Raw genomic sequence first — 17,088 nt, 5'->3', positions numbered from 1 at the left:
CTGTCATGAAACGATTGATAGATGGCAGTAATTACTGTTTCTTAACTTTTGTTTACCTTTGTTAAAAGAGCTTCAGGTTTTGGAGGTATTTTATTTTGATTCTAGATTAAAAATGAAAACATATGTTCCGCAATGTTCAAGCACAACATTTTCCGCACATCCATTCTCATCATGTAAATATTTCCACACACTCCATATACACACATATATTCCGTTTACAAATAACGAGACCAGGGAACATTTGGGTGGATTAATAGGTTAAGGTCAGATCACTGGTCACACAAAAATTAGGTTTTATTTGTAATCCTATGTACAAAGCCTGAGCATAAGGTCGATTGTTTTAAAAGTTATTTTCCGGATTTTGCGCAATATCTCAAAGTTTTAAGTTATATACAACCGAAGATATAGCAAAAAACATACAATTAATTGTGTTTTAAATTAAGATACTTCTGCTCCGAGGTTGTTCCATTAATTATATCTGACTGCATATATAAAGTTTAAAGTAAGATTACTTTCATAGGCATTTTCAATAAAATTACTGCGAGTCTCTTTGGAATTAAATTACTGCAATACGACACCATCAGGGTGCAAATTAACTAGACCAAGTGTCCATTGCAACAGAGATACATTTTTATCTCTGTCAGGGATGGTTTAGTTTTCTCATAAATAATAGTAACACATTTTTTTCCGTAAATATTAAATACAAGCATGCTCACGAAGCATGTGCAATCGCTCACAACATATCCAACTGTAGCAAAGTTGGCTTTATGCATCCAGCTTATTATTAGGAAATACTCAACAAGTACTGGGGTACTTATTAGCATTACTATTGGTTAAAAATATAACTATATATTAATAAAGTTAATGTAATATTTTATGACTGAGGAAATGCAAGATTTCTCATTTCGTCAGTATTCATTTCCCATTATCTCCTTTCAAAAAAGAGAGAGTTTCCTTATTATGCATTTCCTGGTTACACACAAATCCAGCACCTCCTCCCCCATAGCAATTAGTTGAATTTGCATACTGCACGAAAGTACCAATATCTTGAATGAACGTAGACAAACACACTTTATTGTATCGTAAAATGTAACACATGACAAAAGACTTACACCCTACGAAGTCAAGCTTTCTTCTCAAGAAGAAGATGTTTGAAAAATTCATACACAGACCAACATATTGCAGTTGAAGGCATTTGGAAGAGAACGCGCGGCTTCATACCCTTAGCAAATCCCTTGACACCACTTACAGCGTACACTGTTTTCACTGCCCTTATCATCCCCGTTATTTTCTTCTGTTTCAGCGTCTCCAACGCAGCGACGTCCTGGGTGTTCAGCAGCGTCTTGCAGACGTCCAGTGGCGTGGTGACCGCGGCAGCAAACCCGCCTGCGATAGCCCCGCACGCCATGTGCACCTTCGGGTTGTACTGCCGCTCGCTGTTCAGCATGTTTGACAACGTCTCGTACGTCATGAAATGGATGCTTTGGAAGGGTATGTTCATGGTGAGCTGGGTGGTGTAGGAGCGGTAGAACGTTCTGACGCCATCCTCTCTGTACACCCTAACGACGCAGTCCCTCAGGGACTTATAAGGGCTGTTGTACATCTGCATCCTCTGCTTGACAGCCTCCGTGGGCGTCATGATCCCGTCGTGGAAGACAGTGGCCATCGCGCCTGCCCAGAAGAACACAACCTGGTCCATGAACTGCATTGGACCGTGTCTGGAACCCAGGAACATGCTCTTCAGCAGCTCGTAGCAGGTGAAGTAGAGGGCATGCGCAGGTCCAACGCCGACAAACACAGCGCCAATGCCGCGGTATGGCCTGGTCGCGCCTTCTTCCTTCACCATCCTTCGTAGAGCTTCAGCAACACCTTTGTAGCGAGCTCTGTCCGACGGATGTAAGCTCTGCATCCTGGTCTTGACGGAATCTATCGGAAACATGACACAATGCTCGCAAGTTCCAGCCGCTGCTCCGGCAAGCATGTGGTGCGAAATATTCTTTGTGTTTAACGATTCATAATCATCGAAGCTCATGATCTGAGTAATTAACCGAAAGAGGAATATATTTTCTTATATACATTACTGGTACTAAAGGAAAGAGACAGGTTTTGTAAGAAGCTACGCCATCTTGGCGCAGCTTTCAATGTCTCCTCGGTTCCTTAGAAACAAATTGATTGTTATTACTTCATTGTTAACAAGATAACAAACCACAATATATGTAACATCTACATACGTTCAAATATTCTCAAACTTTATGCATAACGATGAGTCGTATGGTAGTGTTTGAACGCTGGCAATAGACAACACTAGATAAACTTGTCATCAAATATAATCAAAGTGTATTACTAAACTATGTTTAAATCTTGAAAAATGAAAGAAATTTCTGGCTAATTTTGAAGTTCAAGTCAAGGAAATGGACCAAATAGAGAAATAGAATTGAGAAATCATTTTTTCTTTTTGTAATTTTATTAATGTAAGTCTTTTGATTTCCGTTTGGATCAGAGAGACGTTTAGAAAAACTAGAGAATAAATAAAAATTACTTCGACATTGAATGAGATAATACAAATGTCGCTCCTCTATTGTTGTTCTAAATTAAAACTGCAGCAATATAATGTCATCCTTCAAACGAATTGCCAGTTTTAAAGCTTAGGGATTTTCAATGTAATTTAGTGCCATCTGACGAAGATTTTTGGAAACATTTTTATGAATTGTGAAGACAGTAATCGGTTATAGTGAAATGTTGATTAACAATACAACAAAATCATACATATCTGAGTCAAAATCAGATATAATAGAAACATAATATTTCTATGCACTTAGTGAGGATTCGAAGAAATCTTTGAGTTGTGCAATTATTGAAAATGTTGATTTTTTTATTTAAGACCACTTCAGGCAAATCTGGACTGGGCCTTCAGTTTCAAGTGGGATCCGAATCACCATGAGCCTCCACCTGGTATCAAACCCGAGAGCCCTTGATTACAAGGCGACGATATTACTACTGCGACATCCGGGAGGCTCTCCCAAATATTGGAATGAACAGGGCAAGTTGAATTGCTTGAAACTTTCTTTATATTTAGCTTGAATTGATGATATCACCAATGATGACACAAAATTACGCTTTATTATCAACTTTCGTGTACAATCCTAAGGAAATATTTATAGAATTCGTAGCTGGACCAACAAATAACCGTTGAAGGCATTTGAAATAGTACTCTAGGAACAATCCCCTTGAAGAAAGCCTCCGAACCACCTATCCTGTACACAACAGCAATTGCCTGGAAAAGTCCTTTAATCTCTTTGCCTCCGGAAGCATTCAGGGCAGCTTTGTCTTGAGTGTTCAGCACTGTCTTGCACACATCCAAAGGGGTCGTCAGCGCAGCGGCAACACCAGCGGCTAACGCCGAAGACACCACGTGACTACCAACACTGTACGCACCACTAGGATTGGTGAAGGCCTTCAGGTACTCGTAGAGGGTGATGTAAATGCTCTGTCGCGGTATGTTCATGGCCACCTGTGTAGTGTAGGAGCGGTAGAAAGCTCCTGGGCCTTCATCTGCGAGTGTCCTCCTGATACAGTCCGTTGCCGATTTGTAAGGACTGTTCTTGATTTGTAGTCTCTGTTTGACTGCGTCGGCTGGCGTTCTTACTGCATCGTTAGTCAACGCGGCTGCTGCACCGGCAATAGCGTGCACCATATGGCTGTAATAGGGACTAGTAGCAGTTGGGATCATCAACAACTTTACTACTTCGTACGTTGTGAAATAGACTGCGTGGCTGACGCCTGTGCCCACAGGCACTGTGACGAAACCACGATAAAAGCTCCGGAATCCTTCTTGACTCACCATTGTACGAGCTGTGCTCCAGGTACCTTTGTAGACCTTCCCGGAGCTGTCCAGGGTTTGCATCCGGGTCTTTACCGAGTCCAACGGGAACATGACGAAGTACTCCGTGCATCCTGCCAAGGCTCCTGCAAATGCATTTAAGAAAATATTCTTTCCAACATCATGGTCATTGTGTTCGTGATGAACTTTGACTATATGATTTGATATATCCATCTCTCTACAAGATGTGACAGTTGCTGAGCAGCTTTCTAATTGTTGATGACAACAATGTAGTGTTCGTTGGTCGTGTGCCAATGTTCTGTGGAAGATACTACATGAAAACTCATGTTCTTTCAACAGTCTGAAAGGTGCAACTGGGTCGCCATCAGAGGTAGTGTTAGCATAGTTACACCCAAGAATTGGTGTAACTCAAAATCTAACCAAGTATTTGTGCTTTTTGACAGCCAATAATGTAACAAAATCACCATAGATGGCGGGGCAGGATTGAGACGAAATTGGGCCAGATGCTTGAAATCTTCGGTGAACAATAAACACAACGACGTTATAGTAACGTCACAGCGCAAAGAATAATAGTAACGGTATAATAAGTAACGCTGTGTCTAGGCGTCCGAAATTGGGGCTCCAAATTTCATTCTAAGATTTATTTTCAGGTTAATATAGCAAAAGAAAACTGTTCAGCTTTCGGAAAATTCTCGTCTGTTTTCATCTGGGCCTATTTCAGGAATGGGTCTAATGCTGCAGCATCAATAGCACCCACCTTAATCGGGACCTGATAGATGGTGCTGAACAATAACAATTCTGAATTAATACCAGAAGAAGCGTTCTTTACGCTAAGTCTGAGTAGACCCTACTTATAAAATCATTTTCAGTATTACTATACACACTTTTTTACAGTGGAGAGTTATGACAGCTTGGCAGATACGTCATTTGCAGCTATTATGTGAACCCACGCATGTGAAGAACAGTTTTATCATCAATAATGCCCACACTGCAGTTTAACGTTTTGTATTTATGCTATTTCAGCTCGTATTGCTTCGAAAAATATTAATTATTACACAGTCAACTGCATTTAGATAGAAAATCTGTTTTTTAAACAAGTTGGACTTATACAAAGTGTGTCATAACCTCCTACAGGCGACTTCACACTTCTAACTCTATAGACCAAGTGGATGGGCCAAACTCCATATACGTACCTACCTAATGTTGCTCACTATCAAATAAGAAGTTGTCAACAACGTGGCGAACTGAACCGGAAACAGATGAACTGTTTTCGCATTTATGGCTGTACACGAGTGATTATACTTGTGTTTTACTTTATTGTGATTAAAGCAAGGTGAATTGATTTAAATCACTTCAAATAAATAATTTATAGAATAATGTACAAAAGGATTTTGTAGATATCAAAATCACTTTTGGTGAATGTACATTAATCTCATAATCATTTAATGGTGTTTATATGCTCTAAGAAAGGAAAATGATGGAAATAAAATACATGTACTGATGGCGTGAAGCTCATACGAAAGGTAATGTAAACACACATTTCTCTTCATGAAAAATTCAATAATTTTTACAGGCAAAAATAGCAAACATCTTGTGTAGAAAAATAAACAAAATATGAATCATGTCAAACTCAAATAGTGTCATTATCATTAAACTGTAAATAAACATGGCAGCTGATATTTTTCAAACTACCATTAAAAAATCTCCAAAGTTCAGCTACAAATATTTACGTTAATATTTTAAGTTACAATTATGGAGTACATCCAGAATGTTTTATTTTCACTGGAAAAAAGTTACTGAAATTATTATAGTTTCATTAACACACTCAACAAACATTTTCATAGTAAGTACAGTATCAGACACAGAAAAATGTATATTTACATATAATTGTTTACTCGCTTTAATCAAACTGTTCAAATATTTTACAGGGTCTTTTACTACAAATAGCCTTTCTATAAAAAAAAAACAAAAAAACATGTATCTATACGTATGGTGCCAAAACCAATACAAGCAATTATAAGCATGTTGTTTTTAAGAAAACAAAAAAAAAAACACCCTGGTTTAAAGTGATACAACAATATTGTACTTTCCATCTCTTCAAGCATTAACTGTCTAATCTAAGCACAAGAATATAAACCTGTATATTGTTAGTAAACTTGTACACGATACACATGCAGTCAGTGGCGAAGCTCCTATGAGGCTTTTGAGGCTTAGCCTACCCAAAAAATGTTGAAATTAAAATGTTCTTGTACCCTGTAACAATCAAGGTTCGTTAAAACGAATTAAGCTATGTAATTCGAACGCTTGGCTAGCCTCAGAACCAACCTGTTGTGCTTCTAGTCATCTTGTGCAAAGTGCGTCGTTCACGCGCTGCATTGTTGAATGTTAATTTACTTGAAGTGCATGCGCGCGTGTGTTTGTGTGTGTGTCATACTTTTGCAACCAACAAGAATCGACGCATGGACCTGCTGTATATAAAAAAAATATAAGCAGATTTTTCAGCCTACCCAGTATTTACGCCTTAGCTTCTCCACTGCATGCAGTTAACGTGTAATTACATCTACATCGTAAGTGATTAACACTATTTGAGAAAGCTCAGTAGTTGAGTCCTCTTGACTACTGGATATGGAGCAAACATGACTTCCCAGTGGCGTATAGTTACGCCACAACTATCTGAAGTATAGCATCGCGACGAAATTTTACCTAGTTCTTGACTGGTAGTGTCTCTGTAATTTTTCTGACCTAAACATTGTTTCATTCTATTTTCATAGAAGTTAACATTCTATTGATTTATTTAGGTTGGTCATACTAAATTATGTCACCTAGTTTTTCAACTTTACGAACTCTTTTTTCCTTAAATGTGTCTCATTTTTATAACTCTAACATTAATGAAACTAAAAAAAGATGTCTGATGAAGGGAGCGAAACATTATGTCAAAGAAGTGTGTGTAAATGCTTGCAACAAACGTAAACTACAAGAAAAATAATCTTGGAAGAGACTGACTGAAGACATGAAACAGAACTAACAGTAACTTTACTTCTTAGTGAATACGTATCATGCAGAGAAATCTTCGATACATCGAGCGAACTTGACTGCCAAGTATGTAACATATCGTGACATGTCTATTACATTTCACGTGAAAGAAAAAAATCCGTCTAATATATTGCATGCTTCTGGGTTGTAAACGGCTTTGCCCGACAGCTTGAAATGCCAGTTTATGGCTTCCAAAAACACACCTTGAAGAAAGCATTTGCGTTTAATAGCTGTTCGATGAACCGTGATCGGCCATCTTGAAGGAAGCCCTAAAGTTTCTCTGTCGAGACTGAAACCATAATGGAGCTGCAGCAGGAGTAATGAGGTTGTAAATTGCAATTGCCCCATGCGTGACTCTTAAGTGTCTGTGCTTCTGAAAGGACAAAACGTTTTATTTTGAAGGTGTTGTAAAAATCTGGATTTACTGGAGGTTAAGGGACTAATCAATTTTCAAAATTAATGCTAAAGCTTTATATTGCTGCTACTCTTTGTGTATTGTTTTTGTAACGCATTTCTTAAAATTTGAGTGGAGCTGTCGTAAAGAGTGATAACACACACACACACACACAGAGAGAGAGAAAGAGAAAAAGAGAGTGGGAGATATATATACAGGGCTGAGTAATTGTTTTAAATCCGTTTTATGCACAGAAGGCTAATAGAGGCTGTAGCTATAGTTTAAAGTGGGATCCGAAACACTTCGTACCACCACCGGGTATCGAGTCCGGGACACCTTGATTACAAGGACCTTACCACTACGCCGTCGGAGATGCACTGAAAGAGAGAGGAAGATGTACATAAAGTACAAGAAACATATGAAGAGAATACAGAAAGAAGAGACTGAAATAGACGAAGACAAAAATACAGTCACACATCCCCCTCCCCCCCCCCCCCACACACATAAATTGTGCAACAAAATGGTGTTAAAGCTATACAAACAGTGGTCCCAGCACGTCCACCCCACATTTTGCTCAAACTTGTCTCTGTTGTTGTAACACTTGAAGTAAAAAAAAAGGAAATACCAAAACATGGCGTGGACCTCCTACGGCAACACTTCTGTATAGTTTCAACAGTGGCGTGCGGTGACATTTTCCGTTTGGAGAGCAGATCCCGAAAAATTAAGAAAACCAAGAATTCATTGCTTCTGCATGGTACGTTATACTGAAAAAAAAATAGCACTCTACCTGATACTGTTTCCTTAACGTCTCTAAGGGGAAAGATGAATGTCCTGGCGAAGTTGTTAATTTTTTCAAATTTCAGTTGGTCTGTTGTCAAACCCAGTTGATGCAACAGACGATCGCGGATGATTGAAACAAATTTCAAGATTTTCACACAGTGCAATATTCACAAATCCACTTTGGCACCAGGTAGTTCTTTCCGTAGTAAATAGTAAACAATGCCAAGTAAAGTATTTGAAGCAAACAAATAGAAATTCATCCGCCCGAGAAACAGTAACTTTTCACCTCGCAAGCCGCTTGAAAAAAGTGTGACAGCGGCCAGCGAGTTTTACCAACTCTATTAGGCGGATATGTCCATGGACATGTTGGCTGTCTTAATAGACCGAAGGCTCGGAAATGTTTATCTTCACATACAATATATCATCCGTATGTCAGTAATCATATTCTGTGTTTCTCCTGTATTTGAAACTTTATAGTTTATATAGAATATAAATTTTAAATTAGCTTGGTGGATATGCTACATCGCTGAAAGTATACAGTACAATTGGACACTTAATCGATCGTGCAGTTCGCAACACTGAGGACATCAACAGACTGAACCGATGACACTCTGGCATCCTTTCAGCACTTGCCGATTAGGGGAAAAAAATTGCCTCCACACAACGTACCCTCTCATTGGATCCTTCAAGGTCGCCTGTTGATTTTTCTGGCCTTTGGTGGCATTGCAGGGGCACGCTACAGGCTGGCCAGGGTGATGCTACGCAAATATTTCGCCGGGAGAGGGTGTTGATGGCCCCATAACGGAAAAGGACGAACCTTGGAGGGTTGAGGCAACACGGAAGAAATAATGAAAGACCAAAAGTGAAAGAAGTAATTAGTAACAGTTATGCTGTGTGGCACCACTGCTGGTCTTGGTGTACCGGAAAGCACGCGCATGAGTTTCAACGTGTTATTTTTCCATTGTATATGCACACACATGCATCCATACATATCATGCAAATGTTAATTTATTTTAATGGTGGTCCTATAAAAATTTCTGTAGATGGGTGATTTCATCCCAAATTTTACAGGTGCTGTGCACTCAACATCACGGATTTTGCTGAAAAAATATGTTAAAGGACCACATGACACATGCCCAAAAATAAAATATTTTCCATTTCTGTTGATTTGTTACAGTTTACAAGCTCACAAAGAAAGGCACTATTTGATAAAAAAAATTGTTCGCGAGGAAAATGATGCAATTTTCAAACCACTATAAATATTGTGCAAAGTACTTCAAAGCTTTATTAAGGAACATATTTATGAAACGCTGTTCAACTCTAAAATTAAAAATCAAAATACAAAATTTAGAATATTTCTTCAAAGTTCTAAATTTCCTTTTTGAAAAAGTGAAGAACCACAGGACCTGAGTGTTGCTGTGCTTATAGAATATGGAAACTGGACTAAGTATTTGCAATGCCATTTCTGCATTAACTTCTAACGTTATGTAGAAAATTCTTTGTATAAAATGACAAAAATCAATTTTCACCTTTTTTTTTAGAAATCATTTTCTCAAAAACACCCATCTCAAAATTTCTCAAAACCTTTTTTTCTACCACAATTTTAATTCAGTACAAGTTAACTATTGTTACATTTCAATACTGAACTTGGACAGTATTTAATTTTTTCCGGGAATAGGTTCATGAACCGTACATAAATTGATCCAGAAAAAAGGTTCCTGGATCGAATTGAAGTACTTTTACAGATAAAAACGTTCTTTACGTTCCAGAACCCATTTACGTTTGCTGATTTTCTCTCCCGGACCGATTTTTTTTTTTAATTCCTGGACTTTTAACAATCCTGGTATTAGTACATCCACAAGCAGAGGGGCAATAGTAGAGAGAGTTGCGCACATTCAGAAAACCTCAAAAATCTCTATGAATCTCCACCGCAGTGAAGATGAACTAATTCCAGCCAGTGGTTACCAATGGCCTGGCCATTCCATTTCAAACAGCGGTCTAGAAAAGAGACGGTATTTACATTCAGAACGCACAAAAGCTATGGATCGCAGTAATCAGCAATTTCCCCGAGATTCGGTCGCACAATGCAGGAAATATAAACTGACGGACGGCATATTGATGCCTGGCCTGCGGACGACGTGAATGCCGAACATTGCATATTGGGTGGCAACGGGGGAAAGGGGGGGGGGGGTATATTGACCAGCATCATTTGACGAAAGCAGTTGCAGATAATCAGTTGGTAAATAGACCGGAAAGAATAATTTCAAACAGCGATTTTCAAAGAGGTCTTTCATTGTTGTTTTATTTGGAATTTTTCGACAATGTTCAGCATAAAATTGTAAAAAATACTGTCTGTCTATCAGTGCTTTGTTGTTTTAAATACGCCAATCATAATTATAATACGATGGCGTTTTAAAAAAAGATAATAGCAAATTGAATATGAGATTTATAATTCAATTAGAGATACAAATGTCATTTTTCTGCAAAATGACACCCCCTTCCCTCTCTCAATACGCTTCACACTCTGTTTCACGTGATACAAATGATTCTGGTTGTGCCTTCAGCCAGGTATGCACCACTTCCAAATTAACATTGTTTTTGAATTGTTCATTAAAGTCCACTTTATGCACAGACAGGCTAATCGGGACTGAACATACAGTTTAAGGTAGGATCGAGAGCAGTATGGGCCTAAACAGGGTGTCTAACACGGGACCACTTGATAAAAAGACGACGACTTACCACTACACCACCAAGCAGCTACCCCAAATCTTTATCTCAAAGCGTCCTCCTTCATGGGCCCAAACATGATAATCAGGAGGGAGCAAGATCAGGAGTATTTGGAGGGTGCTGTAAGATCTGATATCTCTGTCTGAATGGTGTCAAGGGTTGCAGCGGCTGTGTGAGGACCTGCGTTATCATGAAGGAGAATGTCCAGGTACCCACTGTACATACAACTTGAAATACTTGAGAACCTCCGTGACAGTGATATATGTGGATGTCGATCCCATACTGACATCCAGTTCGCTAGCCAGAAGTTCACAAATAATGGCGTCAGCGCGACGCATCTTCTAATCAAAGACGATTCATAACAGATGTTCGATATTCTTAAATTCAGCTACTCACTCGTAAACTCTTCTCTCTACAGAGAAAAAAAATCATACTGATGCAGGATTCTTCTACGAATTTAATGAGGTTTCTCACCCCAGGACACAAAAATCTGATGACTACTCACTGCTCTTCTACGGTGCAAACAGCTGAAGGAGTGAGTCATCACTTTGTATATACTGCCCTTACGGCAGAGGACGTCATGTCATCTATTTGGTAACCTCAGCACCTTATCTACGAACGCATTCTGAGTTTGAAATTGCTGGGGGTGAGATAACTTTTTAAAGAATTTTAACAATAAATTAACAAGAACAATACTAAGAATAACAGAAGACAATGCACGAGTAGTAAATCAGCCGTATCAATTAATAATGCAACGAAATCATGAATGCAAGAAAATGCATAAATTTTTGATTCAAGTGCAAGTAAACATGTCAGTCAGTCTTCAAACACTTAAACGCGTCGTTTCAAACCAATAAAAATGTATGGCAACAAATGTTTCCATCAACGGCCAACCACGAAAAAAACAATTACACGCACAGTTATGTTAGTTAAGATATTGGAAGTGCGTAACTCAAAATTTTGTGTTCGCATATACAGGGTGTCCATAAAGTCTCACCTCACCCTGGGTATTGTGAGAACGGCTGTAAATAGGAAGAAATGGCGAAACACGTATTCCATTATGTTCAGGGGGAAATCTTTTCAGGCGAACCATTCCCTACCCGGGCATCCCACAAGGGGGTAGGCTAGGGTCGACTCAATTTTTCAAATAGCAAGGGGGCCGAAGAGTACGTCGTTTAGAAGGTCTTATCATGACAACAATAATACAGCAAATCCGGGATCTGTACGTAGCTCCAATTGGCAATGGCGTGAAATCAAATGTGGAGCATGACCAGCATTGGACAGGACTCTTACAGTAGTAATCCTAGAAAACATTGGAAGCTGGAAAAATGTTCCTACACTGTAGCATGATTCGGAGATATCCAGCAGTGTCTACAAATACGTACACCTCCCCCCCCCCCCCAAGAGATGGCAAGCGTCCGTACACAAAACCGCATATCATCGCGCCCCCTGAGATTTCTACCAGGAGGACAAGGACCGATATGCACAATCGCAACTCAAGTCAAATGGTGAAGGAGGCACGTAGTTACATGTGCAATGTCAACTGAAGGTAAATGGGGGGGGGGGGGTGTTACAAGATGTTACAACACGTACACCCCTAAAAGTCAAATTGAGCTTACCTACTATTTACAGAAGATGTTCGAAATGAGCCCCATTCACTTGTTTGAAGGAGAATGCAGAAATCATATCGAACCAGACCAAGTAATCAGTGTTACTATCGCGATGAAGATTCAACAGGACTATTCTGCTTGTGTTCTCGTAAGCAAACAGACCGGACCGCAAAAGTTCGAAGTGACATTGAAATATTGGACGTAGAAGAGTTGTAGTGTCGTACACCCTGTGTTCTACTAACGTGTTTCCTGTATCCTCCGTTACCGTGGTTCTGCTTCTGTGTGTGTATATTTGGTGGTTAAATTTTTGCAACGACAAGAAAAATGAATGGTGCCGGAAGGGCGCGTTCTGGCGCAGACAAAGTGGAAATTATGTTTCTTTTCGGTGAATGTGGCAGAAACTACAGTTCCACTGCTAGATGATTTAACGAATTGTATTCCCAACGCCCTAGTATTGACCATAAGTATGTTTCAGACCTTGTGAAAAAAAACGTCAATGACAGACGACGTCCAGGACGACCTCACATCGATGAGGCAACATCGATTGTTGGAAGTTATAGGACACGTGACTGTAAACCCTGAAGCGTCTTTCAGACAAATAGAAGAAGCAAGTAACATTCCACGGAATTCTATCAGTAAGGTGTTAACATTACACAAATTTCATCCTTACAAAATGCAGATAAAGCAAGAACTAGGAGATGATGATTTCGATGGACGAATTGAGTTTTGCGAAATTATATGCGACAGGATTGCTAACAACGAGAACTTCTTACACAACATCTGCTTTAGTGACGAAAGTTCATTTTTCCTAAATGGCTGTGTTAATAAACACAATGTTCGAGTATGGGCAGATGTTAATCCCCATGTTGTGAGGGAAGGCCTTACGCAATAACCTGAGAAGGTTAATGTGCGGGCAGGTATTTTAGGAAACCACATAATTGGAGCCCTATTTCTTAATGGCAATTTAAACGGTAATCTGTACCTGCAAATTCTACGTGACACACTGGATTCCTTGGTACCGGACCTTGTAGAAAATCAGTCGATGTCAATGGTGTGCCTGAATTTGATGCGGACAATATCGTTTTTCACAATGATGGATGTCCTGCACATGAACAAACATTATCCCAATAGGTGGATAGGCTGTCGTGATACCATCGAATGGCCTGCGAGATCGCCTGATTTGTTCCGAACGATTTTTTCCTTTCGGGACACCTTAAATCTGTTGTGTACCAAACAGAACCTAGTACTCTTGCTGATCTGCAACAAAGAATAATAGCAGCCTGTAGAGACATTTCAGCAGACACGTTCAGCAAAGTGCGACGTGCATTTCATACTCGTCTGTTCTGCTGCCATGAAGTGAATGGGGCTCATTTCGAACATCTTCTGTAAATAGTAGGTAAGCTCAATTTTACTTTTAGTGGTGTACGTGTTGTAACATATTGTAAAGCACCCAATTTGCCTTCAGTTCTACATTTAACTACGTGCCTCATTCACCATTTGACTTGAGTTGCGATTGTGCATGTCGGTCCTTGTCCTCCTGGTACCAATCTCAGGGGGCGCGATGATATGCGGTTTTGTGTACGGACGCTTGCCATTTCTTGGGGGAGGGGTGTACGTATTTGTAGACACTGCTAGGATATTTCCGAATCATGCTACAGTGTAGGAACATTTTTCCAGATCCCACCGTTGTCTAGAATAACTATTGTAGGAGTTGGAGTCCTGTCCAATGCTGGCCATGTTCCACATTTGATTTCACGCCATTGTCAATTGGAGCTACGTAGAGACCCCGGATTTGCTGTATTATTGTTGTCATGATAAGACCTTTCAAACGACATATTATTCTACCCCCCTTGCTATTTCAAAAAAATGAGTCGACCCCAGCCTACCCCCTTGTGGGGGACCGGGCAGGGATTGGTTCGCCTCAAAACATTTCCCCCTGAACATCATGGAATACGTGTTTCGCCATTTCTTCCTATTTACAGCCGTTCTCGCAATACCCAGGGTGGGGTGAGACTTTATGGACACCCTGTATAATTGGGACTGGACCTAAACTTTAAAGCGAGATTCGAGCCACTGCACTGTCCTCCCAAACATTACCATGATCTTGAGAGACACACAAGTAGGATTCTTGGGGTTTTGTTTACCAGAAGAATGATCCTTAGCGATACACAAGTAGGATCCTTGGTGTTTTCTTTACTAAAGAGTGATATTGAACGATACACAAGTACGCTCCTTTGTTTGGTGTTTTAAGTCCACTTTATGCACAGTACGGCTAATCGGGACTGGACCTACAGTTTAAAGTGGAATCCGAACCACTTGTGCCTCCACCGGGTATCGAACCCGGGACCCCTTGATTACAAGGCAAGGACGCTACCACTGCGACATGGGGGAGGCCCACGCTCCTTTGTGTATTGTTTACCAGAAGAATGATCTTGAGTGATACACAAGTAGGATCCTTTGTGCTTTGTTTACCAAAGAGTGATATTGAGCGATACACATGTAGGATTCTTGGGGTTTTGTTTACGAGAAACATGATCTTGAGTGATACAAAAGTAAACTCCTTTGTGTTTTGTTTACCAGAAGAATGATATGGAGCGATTCACAAGTACGCTCCTTTGTGTATTGTTTACCAGAAGAAGAATAATCTTGGGTGTTACACAAGTAGGATTTTGGGGTTTTGTTTACCAGAAGAATGATCTTTGGCGATACACAAGTAGGATCCTGAAATGACCCATATTTTTATGTGACGTCACCAGTAGAAAATATATCACTTGTATACTATTGTGGTAGAAAGCGTAATTCTTATGTTATCATATGTAAATTGCACCATGTTTATAATGTATATCTTTTGTTTAATATATTTATGCTGTATTATGAGTAATTTAATGTATCATTATGAGAGAGTGTATTATGTGAATTTGTATTTCTAAAGTTGTGTAGATGTCAGTCTTGTTGGTAGCATCATTTTGTAGATAGTAAGTGATTCCTCTGTAGTTGAATCTGTGTTCTTGAAATAGTATAAGTTGGTATAAGAGCTAGGATATCGCATAAGAAATATCACACATTCGCCACAAATCGTCAAAGATTTGTAACTTTAAAAGAACTCATCCGTGATGTGCATACATCTTGGTATGGTAGTTCGGGGCGCAAGCTAAGCCTATGTGACCATAGGTTTGCCGATGACTATGCATTGATGCTATGCACAATACTTCAACCATTCTACGTTAAAAAATAAAGCTAGCCTAAGGATTAATTTGGAAAAAAAGGCTAAGAGCAAACATTGGCTCAGTTATTATTGCGTATCTCTTGGTGTGGTAGTTCGGGGCGCAAGCTAGGTCTATGTGATCATAGTCATGACGATAGTCACGCATTAAGTTTATGCGTTTTAGTTGAGTCAAGTCATCGTCAAAGCGAAATCCTCGCCTTCGTACTAAGCCTGTTAGCATCATAATCGCAATAAATGAAGAATAAATCCTTTCGTTTTGTCTACTGCAATAATGTGTTTTTATTCCTCTGTGCTGTGAAATATTGTCTTTGCCTAACACTATCCCTGTACCTGAGAGGAGTCTGTGTACTTCGCGTACTTCGCCGAGTCTCATCGTTCACCGCTGAGTATTACTGAGTTATTATTAATAAGTATAATACAACGACTTAATACCAAATCTAATAATAATACGTTTAATAATAAAGCTTGAACGTATCAATCCTTGGTGTTTTGTGTACCAGAAGAATGATATTGAACGATACACAAGTAAGCTCTTTTATGTATAGTTTACCAGAAGAATGATCTTGAGCGATACGCAAGTAGGATTCTTGGTGTTTTGTTTACCAGAAGAATGATATTGAGCGATACACAAGTAAGCTCCATTGTGTATTGTTTACCAAAAAAATAATCTTGAGTGATACACAAGCAGTAGGATCCTATGTGTTTTGTTTTCGAGAAGAATGTTCTTGAGATAGAATCCAGGCCTACTGCTATGTAACAGAGCTGGGTGCTATCAGCATGGTGCCACAAGCATAAAGGAAACAAATGTCTTCTGTTGATCCACCTTTTAAAGATCTGATGATGGTACTAACGCTTATCCCTTGTAAGTATAGATTATTCCATATATGCTTATACACCCCACTATCATTTGCTATTACTGCGATGGTTGGTCAGCTTACAATCTTCCTAGTATCCCTACAGATAATGGAAGCCTATACTTTGTTTATGTTTCACGCATGACCATACTATCAGTCTTTGAATTTCAGTCTTTCATCAGCTGGAGTTATGAAAATATTGGATTAATCCGGATGACACGCTCATGCAATTGAAACGTGAACCCAACGTCCGTTACGTGCAGTGTGGGAAAAAGAGAGAGAAAAAAATTGAACATCCCCAAGCCCGGGGTCCACTTTGACTTCTGTGACAGACAACGGACAATGACGTCTGCACCAGATGGAAAAGGATGATGGATGAACACCAATAAAATCCGCTTATGAAAACCCAAATGGGAGGGAGATAGAGACAGAGAGAGAGAGAGAGAGAGAGAGAGAGAGAGAGAGAGAGAGAAATCGTTCTGAAACAAATTGCACCAGTTCACTACCGTTAATCTTCACACTGTCCCCCTTTTCCTGTTCATTCTCTCACCCTCTCTCTTCCAACTATATCCGTCTCATACATTGTGCGTAGAATGTCTGCAAGTGCAGGAGGAGATAAACTT

General features: G+C 39.5%; 1 protein-coding gene and 1 pseudogene across 1 annotated transcript; both read right to left on the bottom strand.

Moving 5' to 3' along the window:
• Positions 1–1,068: 1,068 nt before the first annotated feature.
• Positions 1,069–2,136, bottom strand: LOC145987255 (mitoferrin-2-like). Its single transcript, XM_083121771.1, has one exon. It carries the CDS (start codon positions 2,030–2,032, stop codon positions 1,124–1,126), a length of 909 nt encoding a protein of 302 aa, XP_082977897.1. The 5' UTR covers positions 2,033–2,136; the 3' UTR covers positions 1,069–1,123.
• A 988-nt stretch (positions 2,137–3,124) lies between these two features.
• On the bottom strand, positions 3,125–4,054 carry LOC145986999 (mitoferrin-1 pseudogene; annotated as a pseudogene).
• Between the last annotated feature and the right edge of the window lie 13,034 nt (positions 4,055–17,088).

Source organism: Lepisma saccharinum, chromosome 4 (genome assembly GCF_977018435.1).
Source record: "Lepisma saccharinum chromosome 4, izLepSacc3.1, whole genome shotgun sequence".
Classification (NCBI taxonomy): Eukaryota; Metazoa; Arthropoda; class Insecta; order Zygentoma; family Lepismatidae; genus Lepisma; species Lepisma saccharinum.
This window is presented reverse-complemented; position numbering and strand designations above follow the sequence as displayed.

Excerpts from the sequence above, each read along its gene's own strand:
- LOC145987255 (XM_083121771.1), bottom strand. The coding sequence starts at position 2,032 with ATGAGCTTCGATGATTATGAATCGTTAAACACAAAGAATATTTCGCAC.